The sequence below is a fragment of the Rhinolophus sinicus genome, linkage group LG05 (assembly GCF_036562045.2).
Source record: "Rhinolophus sinicus isolate RSC01 linkage group LG05, ASM3656204v1, whole genome shotgun sequence".
Taxonomy (NCBI): domain Eukaryota; kingdom Metazoa; phylum Chordata; class Mammalia; order Chiroptera; family Rhinolophidae; genus Rhinolophus; species Rhinolophus sinicus.
This window is the reverse complement of record NC_133755.1, coordinates 135,163,225-135,183,314: the sequence shown is the minus strand read 5'-3', so window position 1 is coordinate 135,183,314 and position 20,090 is coordinate 135,163,225. Positions and strand designations below refer to the sequence as shown.

General features: G+C 33.0%; 1 protein-coding gene across 7 annotated transcripts in view; it reads left to right on the top strand.

The window, feature by feature from the left end:
• Positions 1–20,090, top strand: part of HACE1 (HECT domain and ankyrin repeat containing E3 ubiquitin protein ligase 1) — a 93,928-nt gene that overhangs the window by 63,881 nt on the left and 9,957 nt on the right. For all 7 annotated transcript variants that reach the window (XR_012496697.1, XM_074333343.1, XM_074333345.1 and 4 more), the window contains 5 exons: positions 379–528; positions 1,047–1,243; positions 9,771–9,902; positions 15,347–15,445; positions 15,719–15,789. Coding sequence is in view for 6 of the 7 variants with exons in the window: in XM_074333343.1 (XP_074189444.1) it covers positions 379–528; positions 1,047–1,243; positions 9,771–9,902; positions 15,347–15,445; positions 15,719–15,789 (649 nt within the window). In the remaining variant the exon portion in view is untranslated. The remainder of the gene's footprint in view (positions 1–378; positions 529–1,046; positions 1,244–9,770; positions 9,903–15,346; positions 15,446–15,718; positions 15,790–20,090) is intronic.

Below are 20,090 nucleotides of genomic sequence, written 5' to 3'. Positions count from 1 at the left end.
GTCTGCCCTAATTCGCAGCCTAGTGGTTATTCCCCTTAGGAAAACTGTGTGTGTGTGTGTGTGTGTTGTGTGAGTGATCTTTTAATATATTATTTTCAGGATCTCTGTGACACATCTTCCAACTACTTTTACTTAAAAGTATTCTAAAATCTTCTCTCTGCATAGAGACTTACTGTGGTATGTGTGTATGAATTAATGATTATCTTTTGTATTTCCAAGTCCACTGCCTATTATATATTCAACAAAGAGTATTCCTGAGGAAGTTTACATATAATGTAAACTTAGCTAAAGTTTTGTTGAACTGATTTATCTGCTTTGAAATGATATTTTTCTGCATATAAGTTCTTAAAAATAAATTATTTTGTATTTATTTAATAGGAACAACTTTTCAGCCTAATAGCAACTCCTATGTAAATCCTGATCACTTGAACTATTTCCGATTTGCTGGACAGATCTTGGGATTGGCTTTGAACCATAGACAACTGGTCAACATTTATTTCACAAGATCATTCTACAAGCACATTCTTGGTGTGGTTCTATTGTTCTTTCCATATGCATTTATTTAAAGTGTTTTTCCTATAGTCTTTAGGGAAAACTAAGTAGATAGATAAGGGGGGGGGCAGTGTGGATGAGATAGTTTTTATTTCTTTTGGAGACTGCCTATGTGTGTAAGGCATTTGGAGACCTGAGGGAAAGAAAAAACACCCTACTTTTTCCTAAAAAAAAAAAATTTTTTTTTTTTTATCTTAGTGTGTTTATGTTTATGTTAAGAATGCATTTTAATATGAATATGCTTAAGAGAATTGGAATTTTTGAAATTTATAATTATTCCCTGAATAGCTACTTCAAAGAAAAATGTGGAAGAAACATAAGCTTCAGTTAACAGATCTTTAAATTCAGGAGTTAGCATCCATTTAAATTATGCTGTGGATTGGGTTATATTTTGCAGTTTTGCAGAGTATCTGCAGAGGGCAGTATTTTACCATTAAACAGAGAAGGAAAGCAGAAATATTTAGAATATAACTGCTATATGTTTGCATTTTTAGGTATTCCTGTAAATTACCAAGATGTGGCATCTATTGATCCCGAATATGCCAAAAATTTGCAGTGGATTTTAGATAATGATATTAGTGATCTGGGTCTAGAACTAACTTTTTCTGTTGAGACTGATGTGTTTGGAGCAATGGAAGAGGTGCCTCTGAAACCTGGGGGCGGAAGTATTCTTGTGACACAAAATAACAAAGTGAGTATCTGAATTTTTACCTTAGCCATTGTTTGTAACTTGGCCCTGCTAGTTTCCTAATTACTCTGAAGTCTCCTGTCACTAGCTAAAAAAATCTTTTACTGTTAGAGTTTGATAACATTTTGTAAAAGAAAATATTTAAGTTAACTAAACTATCAAACATCAAACTTTGAAATTAGAATGGATCATTTCAATATTGTGTTAGATATGCTGAGGCAGTTCCTGAAGCAACCTAGAGCACGATTCAGTTGATTGTATAAATTGGGCATCTACTTATTAAATAGTTTGATTAGAAATAAAGCTTACATGAAGATCATGTTTGCACTGATCACTATTTCATGTTTTAAAAGTAAGATATTAAAGAGTTTCAATAGAGAAAAGAAGAATTCCCAGTGTTTATAAACTTTGCACATGCTTTTAGGATACAATAAATCTGTCACTGAACTTGGTATTTTTTTAACTTTATAACTTATTTTTATATATTATTATAGCTCCTGTTTGTGCATATTATTTTTAAATCTTGGCGTATGTTTTAAATTACACTGTTGAAAATCATGTTAGTCTAACATATAATACAGTTTTATTTTATATTTTGATATATAGGAAGTTGGGAGTCAGAATATCTGGTTTTAAGATTCCAGTTCTGTCTCTTACCAGTAGCAGCTTATGGTTAAACAAGACCTTTTTTCTTTCCTGTAGTTATTTATACATCCAAGATAGCTTCAGAATCAACTATAAAAAATAAAGTTCATTGAACCATTTTGTATACTAGAGATTTAGTAAAATGTAGATTTTTTTTTTAAAGGCCAAAAGACTTGGCCAAGTTTTAACTATACTCTTTGAGTCTCAGTTTTCTTTTCTGTAAAATTGGGATAATGCCTCCCATACAGAATTGTTACTGGCATTTTGTAAACTGAAGAGCACAATACAAGTTAGTTAATTGGATGGTTTTCTATAAAAATAGGTTTTCGTTTCAGATATACAGAGGATGTGCCAAAAAAATGTATACACATTTTAAAATGTGTATACGTTTTTTTGTGGCACCCCTGGTATACAGGGAATTGGAGACCTTTATTAAGCTACATAATTTTACTTTTTGAAACTTAGCTACTACATATAAAAAAACATGAAGTTTAATTTTTGAACATAAAATCAGGAGCTGAGTAATTTTGCACATTTATGCTTAGAAATTTTTTAGTCTACTCACTCATTTTACACATGAAGACACTGAAGCCTAAAGCTGGGGCCAGAACCCAGGTCTCCTACTTTCATGTCTAATGTTCTTCATATTGTTTGCAAAATTAATCATGTCGAGGAAGCGCTTACTTGACTTGTAATACAATGAGTCAGGTGAAGCTCTAGAAGATTAAAATAGTAAAATGCTTAAATTTTTTAAATCTGAGTTTGCTAGTGAATGAAAATATTTTTTTAAATCTTCTAATTATTAGATTGTCCACCTTGTAGTGCATTTGTTACTTTATTTTACACTGGAGACCCACTCTCAATTAAGGATAATAAAGTCATAGAATCTTTATTATAAATAAGTGATTGCTTCTCATGAGAGAACTCTTCAAACATGAGTCCTGTCTGTGAATACTGTATCTGATGAGTGAATTTGTCACTCCTCTCATATACATTTTATATGAGAAAGTGGTCTTTTCCCATTAACAGTGGGTCTTTACTGATTAACAGTTACGTGACAGATAGCTGTTTATACTTCTTTCTCCTAAAAACCTTCCCTCCCACTATGACATGATATTTGTTTAGATTTTTTTAATTCATATTTTATTACTTCTTTTGCATTTGTGTCTTTTATTGAAATCCAGAAAGAAGGAAGATATTGAAAAAATAATAACAAATAATATATTCACATTGAAGGTATACCCCTCATCTTGAGTCTAGTCTGAGGCTGGAATACTATTGCAGTATTAAATAACTTGAAACTTTTGTTTGTAAGTTTAATACATTTTTATTTAACTACATGAACTAATTCCCTGGTTGATTGATTACAGGCTTCTTTCTTAATGATTATATTTGGTAATAGAGGTAAAAGCAGGATCTCAATCATTAATATGTTAATTCTTCTCAACTTTCATTTTTCTGGTATAAACATTTCTCACAATGATTGAGCCTCTTCATTTTCTAATATTGCCAGTAAGAGTCAAGTATAATTTTATGTCTAATTGTTGATGCTTAAACGTTTAATGCTTATTCAATAAGCTACCTGATTAATTTTTAAATATTAAAAGTCTTTAGAAAACATACCTACATCTCACTTTAAAATTATTAAAAAGTATTCAATTTACAAATAAAATTTTCAAACCATGTTCTTTAGAGGTATTGTTTTTTAACATACATTTCTGTCGTGAACTTTTCTGTTACTGTAGGGTCTTTATAGGTATAAAGTTATAATTGTCATGTTTGGAGTTCAACTTCAAAATTTATAAGCACATTGAAGCTTAAATGACTTTCCAAGCTTGTTAGTGAGAGAAGGTCTATGTAAGCTGATCTCCACATGGGGGAGTCATTTATTCCTAAATTTTATTGAAAGGCTTTGATAATTATAGAGTGAAACCAAATAGGTGAAAATATCTTTGTTTAAAAAGCAATACATTAAAAAATGCAAGTAATGTATGCCAGAAGACTATCAGTTCCACATTTAAACTATAATGCTGTTTTAATTTTGTATCTGTCAATGATTTATTTTGAAATCTAAAGGGGGAAAAAACCCCATCTTTCACTTTTGAAAATGGCTGAATTACCAGGAGCTGACCATTTACATTTAAATGTATTTTCATCTTTCGTTTTTTAAGTTTTGCTTTTATATTTTTACTTTCAGTTTTAAATTCTTAATAAAAAGCTGAAATCGTAGAACCATAAAATCTTGAGTTAAAAGTGACACCTGTTCTAACTGTTAGAACTAAAGAGTAAGCTATATGGATTTTAAATGTTAACAACACTTTTACAATACTAATCATAAAGTTCATTCAGGCTGGGAGGGGGAAAAAGTAGGGTAGGGTAGGACAGGATATCAGAATGGAGGAGCTGGCATGGAAGTTGAATTACAGAGAAGAAACTTGAACTGGTCAGACAGGAGTAAGGAAGGGGAGAAGGAAGTGTCCTGGGCTTACAGGAAGGCACCAAGTTGACCAAGCATGTGTCTGGGGAACCACAGATAGGTGAGAGATGTAGATCTTAGCTTTGCAAAGTGAGTGGAAAAAAAGGTCAGGGTGATAGACGGGGGCCAAATTCTGAAAGGCTTTGCCTTCACAATTAGGAATTTGAAAATTATTCTGAAGGCTATGGGGATGATTGTAGATGCTATAGAGGAGAGTGACATGATCGAACTTCTGTTTTTTAAGAAAAAGAAACTCAACTTGGAGTGTGAAAAATGGATTGAAATGGGGCAGTACTGGAGTCAGGGTAACTGATAGGTGGTTGTGGCATTGGTCTGTGGAGTGTGCATGAGGGATTTTATAAGTCAGTGGCAGTGAGGATGGAGAAAGTGAGATAGCTTTCAAGGATATATAATTTATAGAACTCGGTAATTAATTGTTTGGGAAGGTGAAAAGTAACTACTCAAGGATGACTGCCACTTACATGGATTGGCCCCCAGAATGACTAGTGGTGTTGCCATCCTCCTTTTTATCAACCTCATGACTATCAGTTCTAGTTTCTAGTGATAATAAAAGCTATTGCCTATTGAGTAATTTGTATATATTTCATGTATTTGAGATGTGTTCTTTGTGCATTTCTCATTTACTATAACAGCCTTTTGAGATAGTTATTTCCATTTATTGAATGTGGAAACAACTTTAATATTAAAAGCATCTGACATTTATTAGGTGCTTATAATGTGTTAGGCACTGCTCAAAGTGCTTTATATTAACTTACATTGAAACAATCCTATGAAGTGTAGATACCCTTTTCTATGGGTCAGAAAACTGAAGCATAAAGGGTTTAAGTAGCTTTCTTCCAGATCACATGGTTAATAAGTATTGAAGCTAGCATTTGAACCCAGGCAGACTATAAATTCCAAACTTGAGCTTGTAACTATGACACTATATTTCTTTAGAAGTTAACCGTCTAAGGGTTCAGAATTAGTAAGTGGTATACCCTCAGTTTAAATCAAGGTCTTTATGATTGTATAACTGATGGGCCTCTCATTTACTAAGTCAGTGAATATGAACAAGGTAGCAAATACAAATTTAGCATGTTTTCCTCTACTTAGTTTTTATATGGTTAATACCTTTATATTTTATTGCTAGTTTCACTTGATTTATTTCACACACAAACACATTTGATGCACATATAAGCACAAAATAAAGGCTTGTGTGTATATATATTACTGACTTAAAGTGAATTCATTATTTCTGTCTTCATAAAAGTATACTGTGAGAGATTTTTTTATTACTCTGAAAACTTTTAAAACAGTTCAGGTCTGAGATTCTCCATGTTGAATATATGTGTGTATTATTAAATTGGGTTTTAAATGATCTTTAATAGCTTCCTGTCAACAAGGAGAACATACTTTTCCTTGCATTTTAGTTAGTATTTAGTTAGTATCTAAAAATTCACCCAATCTATGAAATGGTAACCTGAAGCATCTCTATTTTCAATGACTAAATTTTTTTTCAAGATAGCTGAAGTAATAGGATTTTTACCAGACTATCAGTCTTTGTATTAGGTTGGTGCAAAAGTAATTGTGGTTTAAAAGGTTAAAAATAATTGCAAAAACTGCAATTACTTTTGCACCAACCTAATAACTAATTTGTGACCTTAAAAATAAGAATATACTGGTAAAGAAAAATGATTGAAAAACATTACATTGTAAGAACATGCCTCTCCTTTTTCTTATATCTACTTATTCCTACAAAAGAAACCAGATATTTTGAGTTCTAGGTGGAGAAATTTTCAGTGTGAACTCCTATATACCAGAGCAACAATAATCAAGTAGATAAAACCAGGAAAGAGCTTATATTACCAAAGGATTTCTATTCAGTGAATTGAATTATGCCAATAATAATGCCATTTAAACTGTTAATTGCTAAAAAAAAAATAACTGGCAGACAGTTTTACAAATGTGGCCACACTTATCGGTCTGTTTAGAGGGGAGGAAGAAGAGCATCTTGTTTTCACTATTAAAAGTTGACTATTTAAATAAGTATGACTATTATTTAAATAAATATTATTTAGATATTTTTTCTAGAAATAAAAAGATATTCAAGAAGAAAAGTAGCTTCAAAAAATACGTCAAGTTTCAACATCACCACTACCCCTAATAAGCAGACGTAATGTAGGTCCAAAGCCTGAAAATAAGTTAGGATTTTAAGGAACATTTCTGAGAGGTGATGTTATTCATTCCACACATTCAGAAACTAGGAGACCATTAAACAGAATGTTTCTGTAACTAGATATGTAATTTACCTAGAACATAATGTCCGAAAGTTACATCTTAATCTTAGTGTTATTTTTCCCATTGCAGTTATTTTTTGCTTACCTAAGTTATATCAGTTATCAGACTCAGAGGTTGAACTAGAAGAAAGTTGCTAGGGCTTTTTGTTGTTCTTATCTCCATGCTGAGGCTTTCTAAGTTGAAAACTTTCTGTGTTAACACAAGTACTTACTCAGATTCTTCTATATGGTTAACTCTCCAGTTTAAGTCTATGGCATCTGGTATTATTGTATGCCCTTAAAGAATTAATAACAAAATTCAGGTGGGAGCAAATATTCCATCTGTTGGGGATAAAAGATCCCCCGGCCCCCAAGTTATATCATCCGTTTTAATACCTGAGAACAAAATGACACTTTAGGTTTGGTTTATATTTAGTGTTTAATTGTGCAACTCTTTATGCCAGTGTTTTGTAGACTGATTGTTGTCTACATGTCCACTGTTTTCCTTAAGACATGAAAGATATTTGATGTGGTTATGAGAGGGCATAAAATGTGGAGATGAGTCATGTGGCTGCCATCATAGGAAGTGGGAATGCAGCCAATGTTTCTATAGCATGGGATGAACAGTCAAAATGTTAGTGGATAATAACAGTGGATATTCATAGTAATAATTGTATCATCATGAAAATGTTAATGTGTGTTATTCTGTTTTAAGGATGTGCTGTTTAAGGAGGCAGAGTGTCATATTTTAGAAGCAGTTAGATGTAGATTTTTTTCTGTTTTCTGTAGATTTTAACTGTTAAACACAGTTATCTTTCAACTATCTGGAAAACTTATTTTACTACACTCAGGAGTATTTGTAATGGCTAGGATGTTATTGTTTTACTGAGAAATAATTTAGAACAAGATCTGTTCACATTTAAATTAACTTAGTATGGAGTCTGGTATCTGAAGGACCTAATTTTCACAAAAATTGATATCCAATAACTATGGGCCAGAGTTGCAGAAATAAATGTAAAATATAACTAATATTAGTTGGAATAGAAGGGAACATGTGAAGAAAGTTTAGTATACTTCTGAAAATTAATTTCTAAAATAGAGTGTATGCAGAAATAATAGGAATTGATAAAGAATGTACGATTTTTATAAATATGGAATGTAATGGCAAATTAAAATAGTTCAAGTGTACTAGAGCAATTCACAAATCTTTTTCTTTCAGTATTCATAATTTATTAAGGTCTTGAGCAATGACTATTGAATGGTACTTTGAGAGGATAAAAGTAAAACCTCTTGGGAAAAAGCTGTTCTTGTTAAGTGGAAAGATGGGGTCTCATACAGCACCTTAAACATTTGATTGATGAATGAATGAATGGAGCAGAAAAATTGTCGTATGTTTAGTAAGCAATTTTAGAGCAGACATAAATTAAAAGATAATTAGGTGCTAATGCTGAAATCACTGGTGGTTATCATTTAGAAGTGTGTTATTCTTTATTATTTCTTGATTGGACCCTGAAATTTTAGTTTTATATCTCTGTTTGATTGTTTGGCATACATTTCTGTCTCCCTCTCTCTAGTAACTACCTGTATGTAACTTGTGGTAACATTAATTCCTATGTAGTGGGGAAAAACCTTTGGGTGATAGGGAGTGGGATTTGGGTAAGAATAGATTAAATAGTAGAGATGGCAGCTTTCCCTGTTCCAGATTGTACAAGGAGCCACATGGGGTTTTGGGAAAGCTGTAAGAAATTCACCGTGACACTTCTGTAGCTCTGAGACGTATGGAGAATTCATAACCAGTAATCATAAACAGTAATCATAAACAGTCATATATAACTTGCTGGTTCCGTGCCTGTGGGTTTCTTTTGGGGGGGGGGTGCTGAGGAACAGAGCATCAGATTAGTGCCAAAATAATAATAATAAGTAAAGGATAAAGGAAAGGTCTTAAACAGGCTTTCTCCCCTTTGTGTTTAGAACATTTGTTCCTGGCACGTGAGAACTATCATTGATTTTAACTCACAAAGTTTTACTTAAATGTAATTTAAAATATATAAATGATAGCAATTGATAGAGTTTATCTATCTATCTATCATCTATCTATCATCTATCTATCTATCTATCTATCTATCTATCTATCTATCTATCTATCTATAGATATGATAATTCATTCTGGTCTGAGCCAAAATAACATTTTTTATTACCAGTGAAATTTTAAGTGACACTGTTCCATGATGGCGATGATGTATTTTTAAGTAAAATGTGTGAAAATAGCTTGCCTTAACTCAGAATCAAATCGGCTGTGCTTAAATGGGCTATTTCATCAAGTTCTAAGTGTGTATTAAATGAATTTGTTGAATGTATGTATTTATCACATATTTGTTGACCACTTACAAAGTGACCGCCACTGTTTTAGGAGCTGAGGATATATGCTGGTAAACCAGACAGAACCCCAGCCTGCAGAGAGATTACCTCCTAATGCGACATTTTGGTCAGAGACACCAGGAAGTATAAAGACACTGCGACAAGCTTGTGTTGAGGGAATAGAGTGAGTGAACAAAGGGGAGCGTGGAAGGAAATGAGAGAGAGAACAAGGCAGAGGCTAGGTCATTTAGGACTTTATAGACTAGGAAAGGAATTTGGATTTTACTTTAAGTGTCATGGAAAGTCATTGTAGGGTTTTGAGGAGGAGAGCTCTGCGATCTGAATTATATATAAAATTATATATAAAACATATATTAAAACAAATCACTCTGTGATGTGGAGAAGAAGCAGTCCAGAGGCAAGATATAAACAGGGACACCAGATGTTGCCATAATCCAGGTGAGAGATGGTGATGGTTTGGACAAGGGTGCTGAAAGTGGAGGTGGTGAGACAAAGCCAGATTGAGAATATTTTTTGGAAGTAGATCTGATAGCACTTGCTGTTACAGGGTTTGAGAGAAATCATGGGTGATTGATTACTAGGATTTTGGCCCAAACAGTTTAGTGAAGGATAGAGTACTAGTTTGCTGAGATGTCTGAATATTGGTGCTAAATTAATTCTAAACCTTTACCTCTTAAATGAGAAATAATTGTATCAGTATTATCTTAAGTATGTGGAATTTTAAAAAGTCATCAGAAATTTTTTTTTTTAATAGGCGGAGTATGTCCAGCTTGTTACTGAACTTCGAATGACAAGAGCCATTCAGCCTCAGATCAATGCGTTTTTACAGGGCTTTCATATGTTCATTCCACCTTCCCTCATACAACTTTTTGATGAATATGAATTGGTAAGGGAAAACATCAGTTCTTTTCTTGTTATGCAACCATATAAAACTCCAATTGATGTAATTCAGAAATAATTTTGGAGTACTATGATGAATGGAATAATGTATAATGAGACACGTGGTTTAATGTTCATGCTTAGAGATTTGTTAAAAGGTTTGTGATTGGGTTTCACTTAAGCTCAGTAAGCAGATTAGCAGTTCCTTAATGTGAAATGGAGTGTGGTGATGATAAACAAAAATGGAATATTATTTCCAAAGTGTTATACATGGGAGATATTGAAGGCCAGTCTTCCCAGAAGCAATATTCGCATTATTCTGAATTTTTTATTTGGCCATATGAGGTAAAGGATCCTGATACTTGTACTTCCAAAAAGAAGAATTAATTAAGAGTATTTGTCTTGTTGTGTTTGTGTTACCTTCTCCAGCTTATTTCATCATATATATAATTTTATAATTTTCCACTTTAAACCTCTGTAGAGTCTACTCTCCTTGCTGATCCCTAGTCTCTAATGAATGTTTTGTTATGCTCCTTTAATTTGCCTGCCTTTTACTGTTACCTAATGAAATTTGTAATTCTATATTATTTGTGTCTGCATTTCCCCCCATTTTTTTTTTCTCTTTTATTTTTGGTAATAAATTATTTTCAAATTTTTTGAGTTTCTAACTCCTTAATAAAACACAGTGTTTTAAATAGAGTACAGCTATTTTCTTATTTTAAAAAGTATAATTTGCAATAATTTTAGATCAATGGAGAAGTATGTTTTGGTTTTCATTCTCATAAAATTAGTTTTACCCTATGCTTTTCATTTTAATATATGAATAAGTACATTGGTATGTACCTTTGATTTTATATGTATACTGGTATTTCAATACATCACTTATAGTGTATCTTAGCACAGTAGTGGACAGAATTTGCTAATTAATTTTTAAGTACTTGGTGACTTAGTTTCATTAAGTACCAGTTTTGAGTTTTTTTGGGTGTGCTTTTAGGTTTATGATTAATGGTTTTGTTTAGCATAGACTTGTCTAATTTTTACACAACCATAAAAGTTATTTTTAGTATTTAAAAATGGAGGAATACTTGTGAACTGTTAACAGAGAACTACATTATTTCTTGAGCTATGGTGTAATAAACGAAAAGCAACAACATAAATAATTGAGAAAAGCTTTGCCACGTAATTTGCTGAAACTGGTAATAAGCTCTATGAAACTTTTTATTGACTTACAATATACATAGAGAAAAAGTACATGCATCATAAATGTATAGCTCGATGAATTTTCACAAGCTGACTATGCCCATGAAACCAGCACCCAGATCAGGAAATTATCCTAGATGTCCCTCTCATGCCCTCGTCCACTCACTGTCCCTCCTCATGGGTAACCACTCTCCTGACTTCTAATGTCATAGGTTAGGTTGCATGGTTTTGAACTTGATATAAATGGAATAATCACCTAGAATATATCTGATTTCTTTAGCTCAGCTTTTTTGTGAGAATCGTACATGCAGTTGCAGTTTGTTCATTTTCATTACTGAATAGTATTTCATTGTGTCAGTATACTTTTTTGTCTTTTCTATTCTTGCACATTTGGTGGGTACTTTTTAGTTTTTAGGCCATTTGAAATAGTGCTGCTACAAACACTCTAGGACATGTATTTAGGAGAACGTACATAGGTATTCTGTAGGTCCTATACCTTGGAGTAGAATTGCTGGCATATATGGTGTACATTTATTCCATTAGAGTAGATACTAGCAAATAGTTTTCTAAAGTGGTATGTCAGTTTATATTCTCACCAACAAGTAGTATGCGAGTCCTGGGTGTTCCCATTCCCCGTAAGCATTTGATGTTTTCTGTCTTTTCATTTTTATCATTCTGGTGGATCAGTAGGTGGTATTTCATTGTGATTTTAATTTGCATTTCCCTGGTTATTAACGAAGTTGAGTGTGTTTTATATGTGTATTAGCCATTTGTGTACTCTGTTTTTGAAGTGTTTAAATAATATGTCATTTTTTCTATTGTGTTTTTTGGGTTTTTTGCTAACTGATTTGTAGGATTCTTTATTCTTTATGGGAGTCTTTGTTAAATATGTGTTTGTGAACATCTACTCTGGTGTCTTTTAGTGAATTTAGTTTTTTTTAACATGGTTCAGTTTGTTACTTGTTTTTTTCTTCTTTTGTTTTTTTATTGGATGGAGCTTTTTGTGTTTTGTTTAAGAAACTATTTCTTATTCCATGGTCATAAAGATATTTTTCTATATTTTGTTCTAAAAGTATTATTCCTTTGTCTTTCACATTCAGGTCTGCTACTGGTACGTTTTTAATTGTGGTTCTTATATTAGAAATTAGGTCAGGATTCCTAGACTGTCTTAGACTTCGGCTTTATTTTACTTAGTTGAGCTGGTTCAGATGGTGGGATTATTTGCGAGGAGCAGTGTTGTAGATATGACCCTGATTTATGCAGTGATGATAATTTTATTATTAAACACTTAGTAGTTGCCAAATGCTTTATGTGTATTAACTTTTAAAATCTTCACAACGAACCTCTGAGGTGTTATTATTCCCGTTTTACACTTGAGGAACATTAGGCCAAGGAAGGTGCGGAACTTGCCCACGTTCCTGGAGACTGTGTTGTAGCCGATCTGTGAACCCATGTTCTCTGACCCAGAACCAGTGTCTCTGCATCAATGTCACCAAACTGCCTTTCAGTGGCATGAATTCTAAGTGGGACTTGGTTTTAGAACTTTTTGTGTGACTTTGTGTCTTTCATGGGAAAACTGGGTGCTACACTGGGATAGGAAGTTTTTTTTTAAAAAGTTGGTGCAGACAGCTAAGCTTTGATATGCATCTGAGGTAAAGGATGCAGGCTAGATTCTAGAGTTTTAGTGAGAAAAGAGTATCTAGGAGCGTTAGTGTCCTGAACTGGAGGTGTATTCATCCACAGGACAGATGCAGTCCCAAGTCAGGAGATGATTAGCAGATCAAAAATGGTGACAACACTGTTATAATACATCTATAATAATATTGCAGTTGAGGGGTTCCTACCATGTGTCTGAGGGACTGTCCTTCTTTTATACCATGTTGTTTATGAATGTATCTGTGGTACCAAGATATTAAAACATTGAGCCATGTGACTACTAGGTCAGCATGACTCAGTTTCTACCCAAGAGTATGGGTTACATAGTGTGTTGCACCCAGTTCCAACAGAGTAATTCAGTTATTTTGTTATATTTTAAAAATAATTATTAATGAGGACTTAAAATCTTTTTAGCATATGTACTTGCTATTATGGAATTCCCCTTTCATCTGTTTGTTTTCAGTTAATTAAATAACTTTTTTTTTCGCTCAGGTGTTAAATAGGATAATAAAGATCTTTCATACTCTTTATAAAAAGTTATGGTATTCATGAAATAGTTCAAATTTCTTGAGAGAATATAGCCTCGGTCATTTTTATTCATAATTATTAACAAAGCATTCTTAACAATGAAAGCATCCATTATTATTAACAATAATATTTTAAGATTATTAAAAGCTTATCTTCAGTTGAGCAGGGAAGAAGATTAAACTCATAGATTGTAAGAAACGTGTAAAATGCATTCTCACTCAGATCCATACCAGGGTCCTGCCACAAAACAGAATTTCCCCAGATGGTTCAAATAAAAAAGCTTTTTTACAAAGGGATTATTCCGGAGGTGTGGACAGTGTTAAGAATAACAAGATTTGGTGAGGCATCCAGAGACTAGCAACAGTAGAAAGCCTTTATCACCCCTAGAATTGAAAAGGCAGGTGGAAGAATTATTGTAAGGAGCCCTGTGATGAGGAGACATGGCTACTGAAAAGATGTGCTGAAGCAGGGAGGGAGCAGAAAATACTCTCATCTCCACACTTTCGCCTGTTCTCAGTGATGGGCCCAACCTGAAGCCAACAGGCAAGAGCTCCATTGTGCTAGAAGCAGCCTCCGAGGGCACAGAACAGTGTAAAGAAAGGTGGAAAATGTGGTAAATGGACACCAACCAGAACACCTTTGTCTAGTACAAGTATTTTACAAGTATTATGACAAGGAGAGCAAAAGCACTAGCCATTCTTAAACTTTTTGGTCTTAGGACACCCTTACAAAAAAAGCCTTTTTGTTTATGTGAGTTACATTAATTGATATTTAGTGTGTTTGAAATGAAAACAGAAAATGTAAAGTATATTATTAATTCATATAAAAGTAATTCATTACATATTAACATAAATAACATTTTTTGAATGGAAACTGCATTTTCCAGAATAAAACAAAAATAGTGAGGAGTGGCATTGTACATTTTTGCAAGTTGCTTTATTATCTGGCTTAGAAGTCAACTGGGTTCTCATATCTGCTTCTGCACATTATCTGTTTTGGTATTTTTTTTTTTTGGTCGAACTATGTCGAGAAAATAGTCTCAGATAAGTTGGAAAAGGGAGAATCTTGCAGATCCTTGAGTAGATCTCAGAAATCCACAAGAGTTCTCAGACACTGCCTTATATTAACCTTCATTAATCTTCTAACACACTTCATGTTAGTCAGGTATGTATTACAAATAGTTGCTGTAGGAAACATGATTTTGAACCGCATTATATCTGTATTTCTGTAATAACAAACCCTGCTATTCTGGCTTATCAGTGTTTCAGTTAAGTGTAGGCTAGTTATGACCTCACCTGACTGTGTAAACACATCCAGCTGTGAGAAATGGACTGATTTAGAGATGTGGACAAGCTCTTTTTCATATTCTCTTTCCTCTTGGAAAACAATGGTAAATACTTTTGCCATTTTTTATTTCATTTTTAGTTATTTGATTGCTGTTTTGTTTGTTTGATGATCTCACTGGAAAAAAGAAGGCTACCAAAAGTTACTAGGGAAATTGCATTTTTTTCTTATCCAGGGGAAAGTTGACTTTAAAGGATCCAAATTATTCCAGAATTGAGTTCTTCAAAGGCCTGAATCTGTTTTTTTTTAAAATATTGTTATTACCTTCCCCCCCTCCCCAATGATTAGGGTTTCTTGATGATCTTTTCTTTTGCTTAACCCAGGATTTATTCAGGTCTTTGTTACCACTTTCATATTGAAAGTATGGTCTCTACAGAATTTAACAAATTTATAAAATAAAAATAAACAAAGATAATGTTCATAAAATTGTTGCACATATAAACTGTTGTTGCATGTGCATTTATATATAAACATAATTATTGTCTCTTATGTTTTAATTGTATCAATGTAGAGACATCTCCACATCTCACAGTATTTGAGATTATCAGTGTCAAGGGTTCTCTCCCATGCAGCACTTATTATTGATGACATGCAGAAGCTGTCAGAAAAATAAATCAGTTTTACATGGAATTAGTTTCTAATTATGGCAAATTTACTATTTAAATGTAATAGGTTTCTTTTCCCCCAAAGAAGATTAATGAAATATTTTCTTCTTCCCCAAAGGAGTTACTGCTTTCTGGCATGCCAGAAATTGATGTGAGTGATTGGATAAAAAATACAGAATACACAAGTGGCTATGAAAGAGAAGATCCAGTTATTCAGGTAAAATTTCTCTAGAGCTTAGAATGAAGTTAAGTTTTGCCATTTAATTTTGTAAGCTTTTCAGCACTATTGGATGAAAACCTACATTAATTAACAAAGTAAAGTTTTACCCTAAATTCTCCTCATGGGAATTGCATATGAAAGCTTTGTACAAAATCGTTTTTGATAAATGAGTTTCTTATAATAAAATACGCTTTATGAATGCTGCATATTTTTCTGGTATTAAGTCTACAATTACTCTGAAATATGAACTAAGTTTTTTTTTGTTGTTAGTGGTTCTGGGAAGTTGTGGAAGATATTACACCAGAGGAGAGAGTTCTTCTCCTGCAATTTGTTACTGGCAGGTAAAAAGTGTTTTTATGATAATGTGGAAAGAATTCAATGAATGTCATTTCTAATGGCTTAAAGATAAACAACCAAAATGAATTATTATCCTGAATTGGCAGTTTCTCACCTCGTTTTCCACTTTTTTGGTATTAAACAAAGATTTATTCAAGCATTTAAGATAAAACATCCGAGTATATAGTAGTTCTCAATAAATGTTTATTTAATGTATAAAAAAATAAATTGTGTTCCAAAGAGGACTATCAGCATATATATTGTATTTTATAATTTGGTAATCTTTTTATTCTGTGAATAAGGCAATGATAGTAGCCAAATTTTTAATAGTTGTGTGTTGCTGGACAAAATACACGCACATAAAACACATGTAATACCCAAACACAGCAATTTTTCTCTAATTCTTATCAGACTTTATTTTAAATTCTCAAGATTCAAATGGCCTGAAAAATAATTTGTGATACCAAATTTCTTTGAGAAATCTACTTTTGCAACCAATTAAATATCATAATTAGAAAACTGGATGATTTTAACCTCTTTTAAGTTATATTTCTGAAAGATGTAAAAAAAAGTTAAGGTTTTCATTCTTGATAACTTAGAATTTCATCTGTGTCCTTCTGTTTATGAAAATATAGCTCAATTGTTTCATTATAAATTTACATGGTTCTCCTGGGAAAGTTGGAACACAGAAAGAATAAGAAAACCACCCCTGCCAACAATAACTACTATAAACAATTTGATGTTATTTACTTCTGTTTTTACTTCTGTAAAGATATAATACATATATCTATACAAAATATATGTATTTATATATATACACACATATATATATAATTTAAAGTCCACTATTGTCTAATTTAAAAGTAGTATTAATATATAACGATTATAGAAAATTTGGAAAATGGATAATATAGATAGAACAAAATGAAAATCTTATTAAATAACTCTGCTATACAGAGGTAACACTTCCAACATTTTGCTTTATTTTCTTAGTTTTTTAACTGTATAATTAGAAAAATATTTGGAGTCACACTATACATCTCATTTTAAAGAATAAATAAAACATGACTATTCACAGATTGTAGATTAAAGATATGAAAGAAAATGTTAAGTTTTTGGGTTTTGGGTTATTTTTTTCCTTTGTGGCAAGAAATACGAGTAATTTAATAAAAATAATTTGAGTACTTTAATAAAAATAATTTAAAATTCTGTTTTCTATGTAGGAAGGTTAGAAAATTCAGATTTTTAAAAAAATCACTGTTAATCTCAATCACTGAAGATAATCACAGTTAACACCTTGGTTATTCTAGAATATTTCTTATATATAAATTTTTACTTTTTAAAAACATTCCTGTTTTATTAAAAGTTGTTCTATTTATAGATCTAATTTTTTTAAATCACTGCCTATTCTTCAATTTATGGACCTCCTTTAATTGATATTGTCCTTTATTGCAAAATTTTACTGTTTATGAATAATGCTGAACAAATAAGGAATTCTTGTGCTTGCATATTTGCAGGCCAATATCCTATTTATTTATATAGGATAAATTGTTAGAAGGGAAATTTTGGATACAAAAGTATATACATTTTACAACCATGGTACATATTGTTCATTTACCCTTCAGAAAAATATCAGCAGGGAATAGGAGGGCCTGTTCCTTTTATTCTGTTAATACAAATGTAATCATTTTTATTTTCATATAACTTCTTACTTTTATATGTGGTGTGAATTGCCAGTCTTTATTTTTTTATGCATTCTGTCAGTTTCGAAAATTCAATTTTAAGTGTGTTTTTAATCATTTTTATTTTATTTTTCAATTACAGTTGACATACCATATTATATTAGTTTCAGGTGTACAATATAGTGATTAGCCATTTATATAACTAACAAAGTGATCACCTCGATAAGTCTAGTACCCATCTGACACCATACATAGTTATTACAATATTATTGACAATATTCCCTATGCTGTACCTTACATCCCCATGACTGTATTCATAACTGGCAATTTGCACATATTAATCCCTTCCCCTTTTTCACCTACCTCCCCAACCCACCTTCCATTCTGAAAATCATTAAAATAGTCTCTGTATCTATGAGGTTTTTTTTGTGTTTTGTTTATTTTGTTTAGATTTTACGTATCAGTGAAATGATACGGCATTTGTCTTTGTCTGACTTACTCCATTCAGCACAATGCTGTCTAGGTCCATGTATTTTGTTGCAGATGGCAAGATTTCATTCTTTTTTATGGCCGAGTAATATTCCATTGTAAATATGTACCACCTCTTCTTTTATCCATTCATCCATTGATGGACACCCAGATTGCCCCATATTTTGGCTGTAGTAAATAATGCTGCAGTGAACATACAGACACACATGTACCTTCAAAGAAGTGTTTTGGGTTTCTTTGGATAAATACCCAGAAGTAGGATTACTGGGTCCTTCTTTGTCTCTTGTTATATCATTTGTTTTAAAATCTATTTTGTCTGGTATAAGTATTGCTACTCCAGATTTTTCTGTTGTTTCCATTTTCATGAAATATCTTTCTCCATTCCTTCGCTTGCAGTCTGTGTGTGTGTTTTGCTCTGAAGTGAGTCTTTTGTAGGCAGCATATATAAGGTCTTGTTTTATCCACTTACCCACCCTTTTATTGGAGCATTTAATCCATTTACATTTAAAGTAATTGTTGATAGATGTCTAGTTATTGCCATTTATTATTCATATATATGTGTATATACATATACATATACATACATACATATATATATATATATATATATATATATATATATATATATATTTTTTTTTTTTTTTTTTTTCCCATAAAGTAGTCCCGCTAACATTTCTTGTAATACTAGTTTTGTGTTGTTGAACTCCTGTCGCATTTTCTTGTCTGGGAAGCTCTTTATCTGTCCTTCAATTCTAAATGATAGCTTTGCTGGGTAGAGTAATCTAGGTTGTAGGTCCTTTTCATCGCTTTCAGTATTTTGTGCCAGTGCCTTCTGGCCTGCAAAGTTTCTGTTGAGAAATCAGCTGACAGTCTTATGGGAGCTTCCTTGTGGGTAACTAACTGCTTTTCAGATTCTCTCTTTGTCTTTAATTTTTGCATTTTAATTATGATGTGTTTTGGTATAGGCCTCTTTGGGTTCTTCTTGTTTGGTACTCTCTGTGCTTCCTGGGCTTGTATGTCTATTTCCTTCACCAGGTTAGGGAACTTTTCTGTCATTATTTCTTCAAGTACATTTTTAGTTCCTTGCTCTTGCACCCCTATGATGCAAATATTGTTATGCTTGATGTTGTCCCAGAGGCCCCTTAAACTATCTTCATTTTTTTTATTATTATTTTTTTTTGCTGTTCTGATTGGGTGTTTTCTGCTACTTTATCTTCTAAACTGCTGTTTGATCCTCTGCTTCATCCAATGTGTTGATTCCCTTTAATGTAGTCTTCATTTCAGTTATTGTATTCTTCATTTCTATCTGGTTCTTTTTTATGTTTCTGTCTCCATTTTTATGTTTTCTATCTCCTTTTTGAAGCTCTCTCTGAGATCATTGAACAGCCTTATAACTAGTGTTCTGAATCTATGTCTAGTAGATTGCCTGTCTCTATTCTGTTTAGTTCTTTTTCTGGAGTTTTGTTCTTTTCATTTATTTGGGACATGTTTCTTTGTCTCCTCATTTTCGCTGCCTCTCTGTGTTTGTTTCTGTGTATTAGGTAGGCTGCTATGTTTCCTGGTCTTAGTAGAGTGGCCTTATGTAGTAGGTGACCTGTGGGGCCTAATGGCACAGTCTCACTAGTCACCTGAGCCTTGTGCTCTAGATGTGTCCATTGTGTGGGTTGTGTGTGCCCTCCTGCTGTCGTTGAGCCTTTATTGCTGATTGCATATCAATGGAGGGATCGCCCCTCCGGCTGATTGGTTGTGAGAACTGGCTGTGACAACACTGGAGGAGCTGTGGTGCAGGAGCTGACCCTATGGAGCAGGATTCACTTTATCATGTCTCTGTTGCCTGTCCAGTCTGCCCTTTGGTTGTGTCATTTTCAGCGGTGACCAGGTGATGTTCCTGTTCGGTCTGAAGTTGCTACTGGGCTTGCTAGCTCCAGGACCTCTGGGGAGTGGCCCTGCCACAGGCCAAGTTCAGCTTCATCCTGTGCCCTGCACAGGGCCACCTAGCATGAGCCACAAAGCAGTCTGCAGAAGGCTGCCACCACGCTGCTGTGCTTGGAGGTGCTTCAAGAGGCAAAGCAATGAACTGTGGCCTGTTGCCATTAGTGCTGGGCTTGGGGCTGCTCAGCAAAAGGCATGGGGCA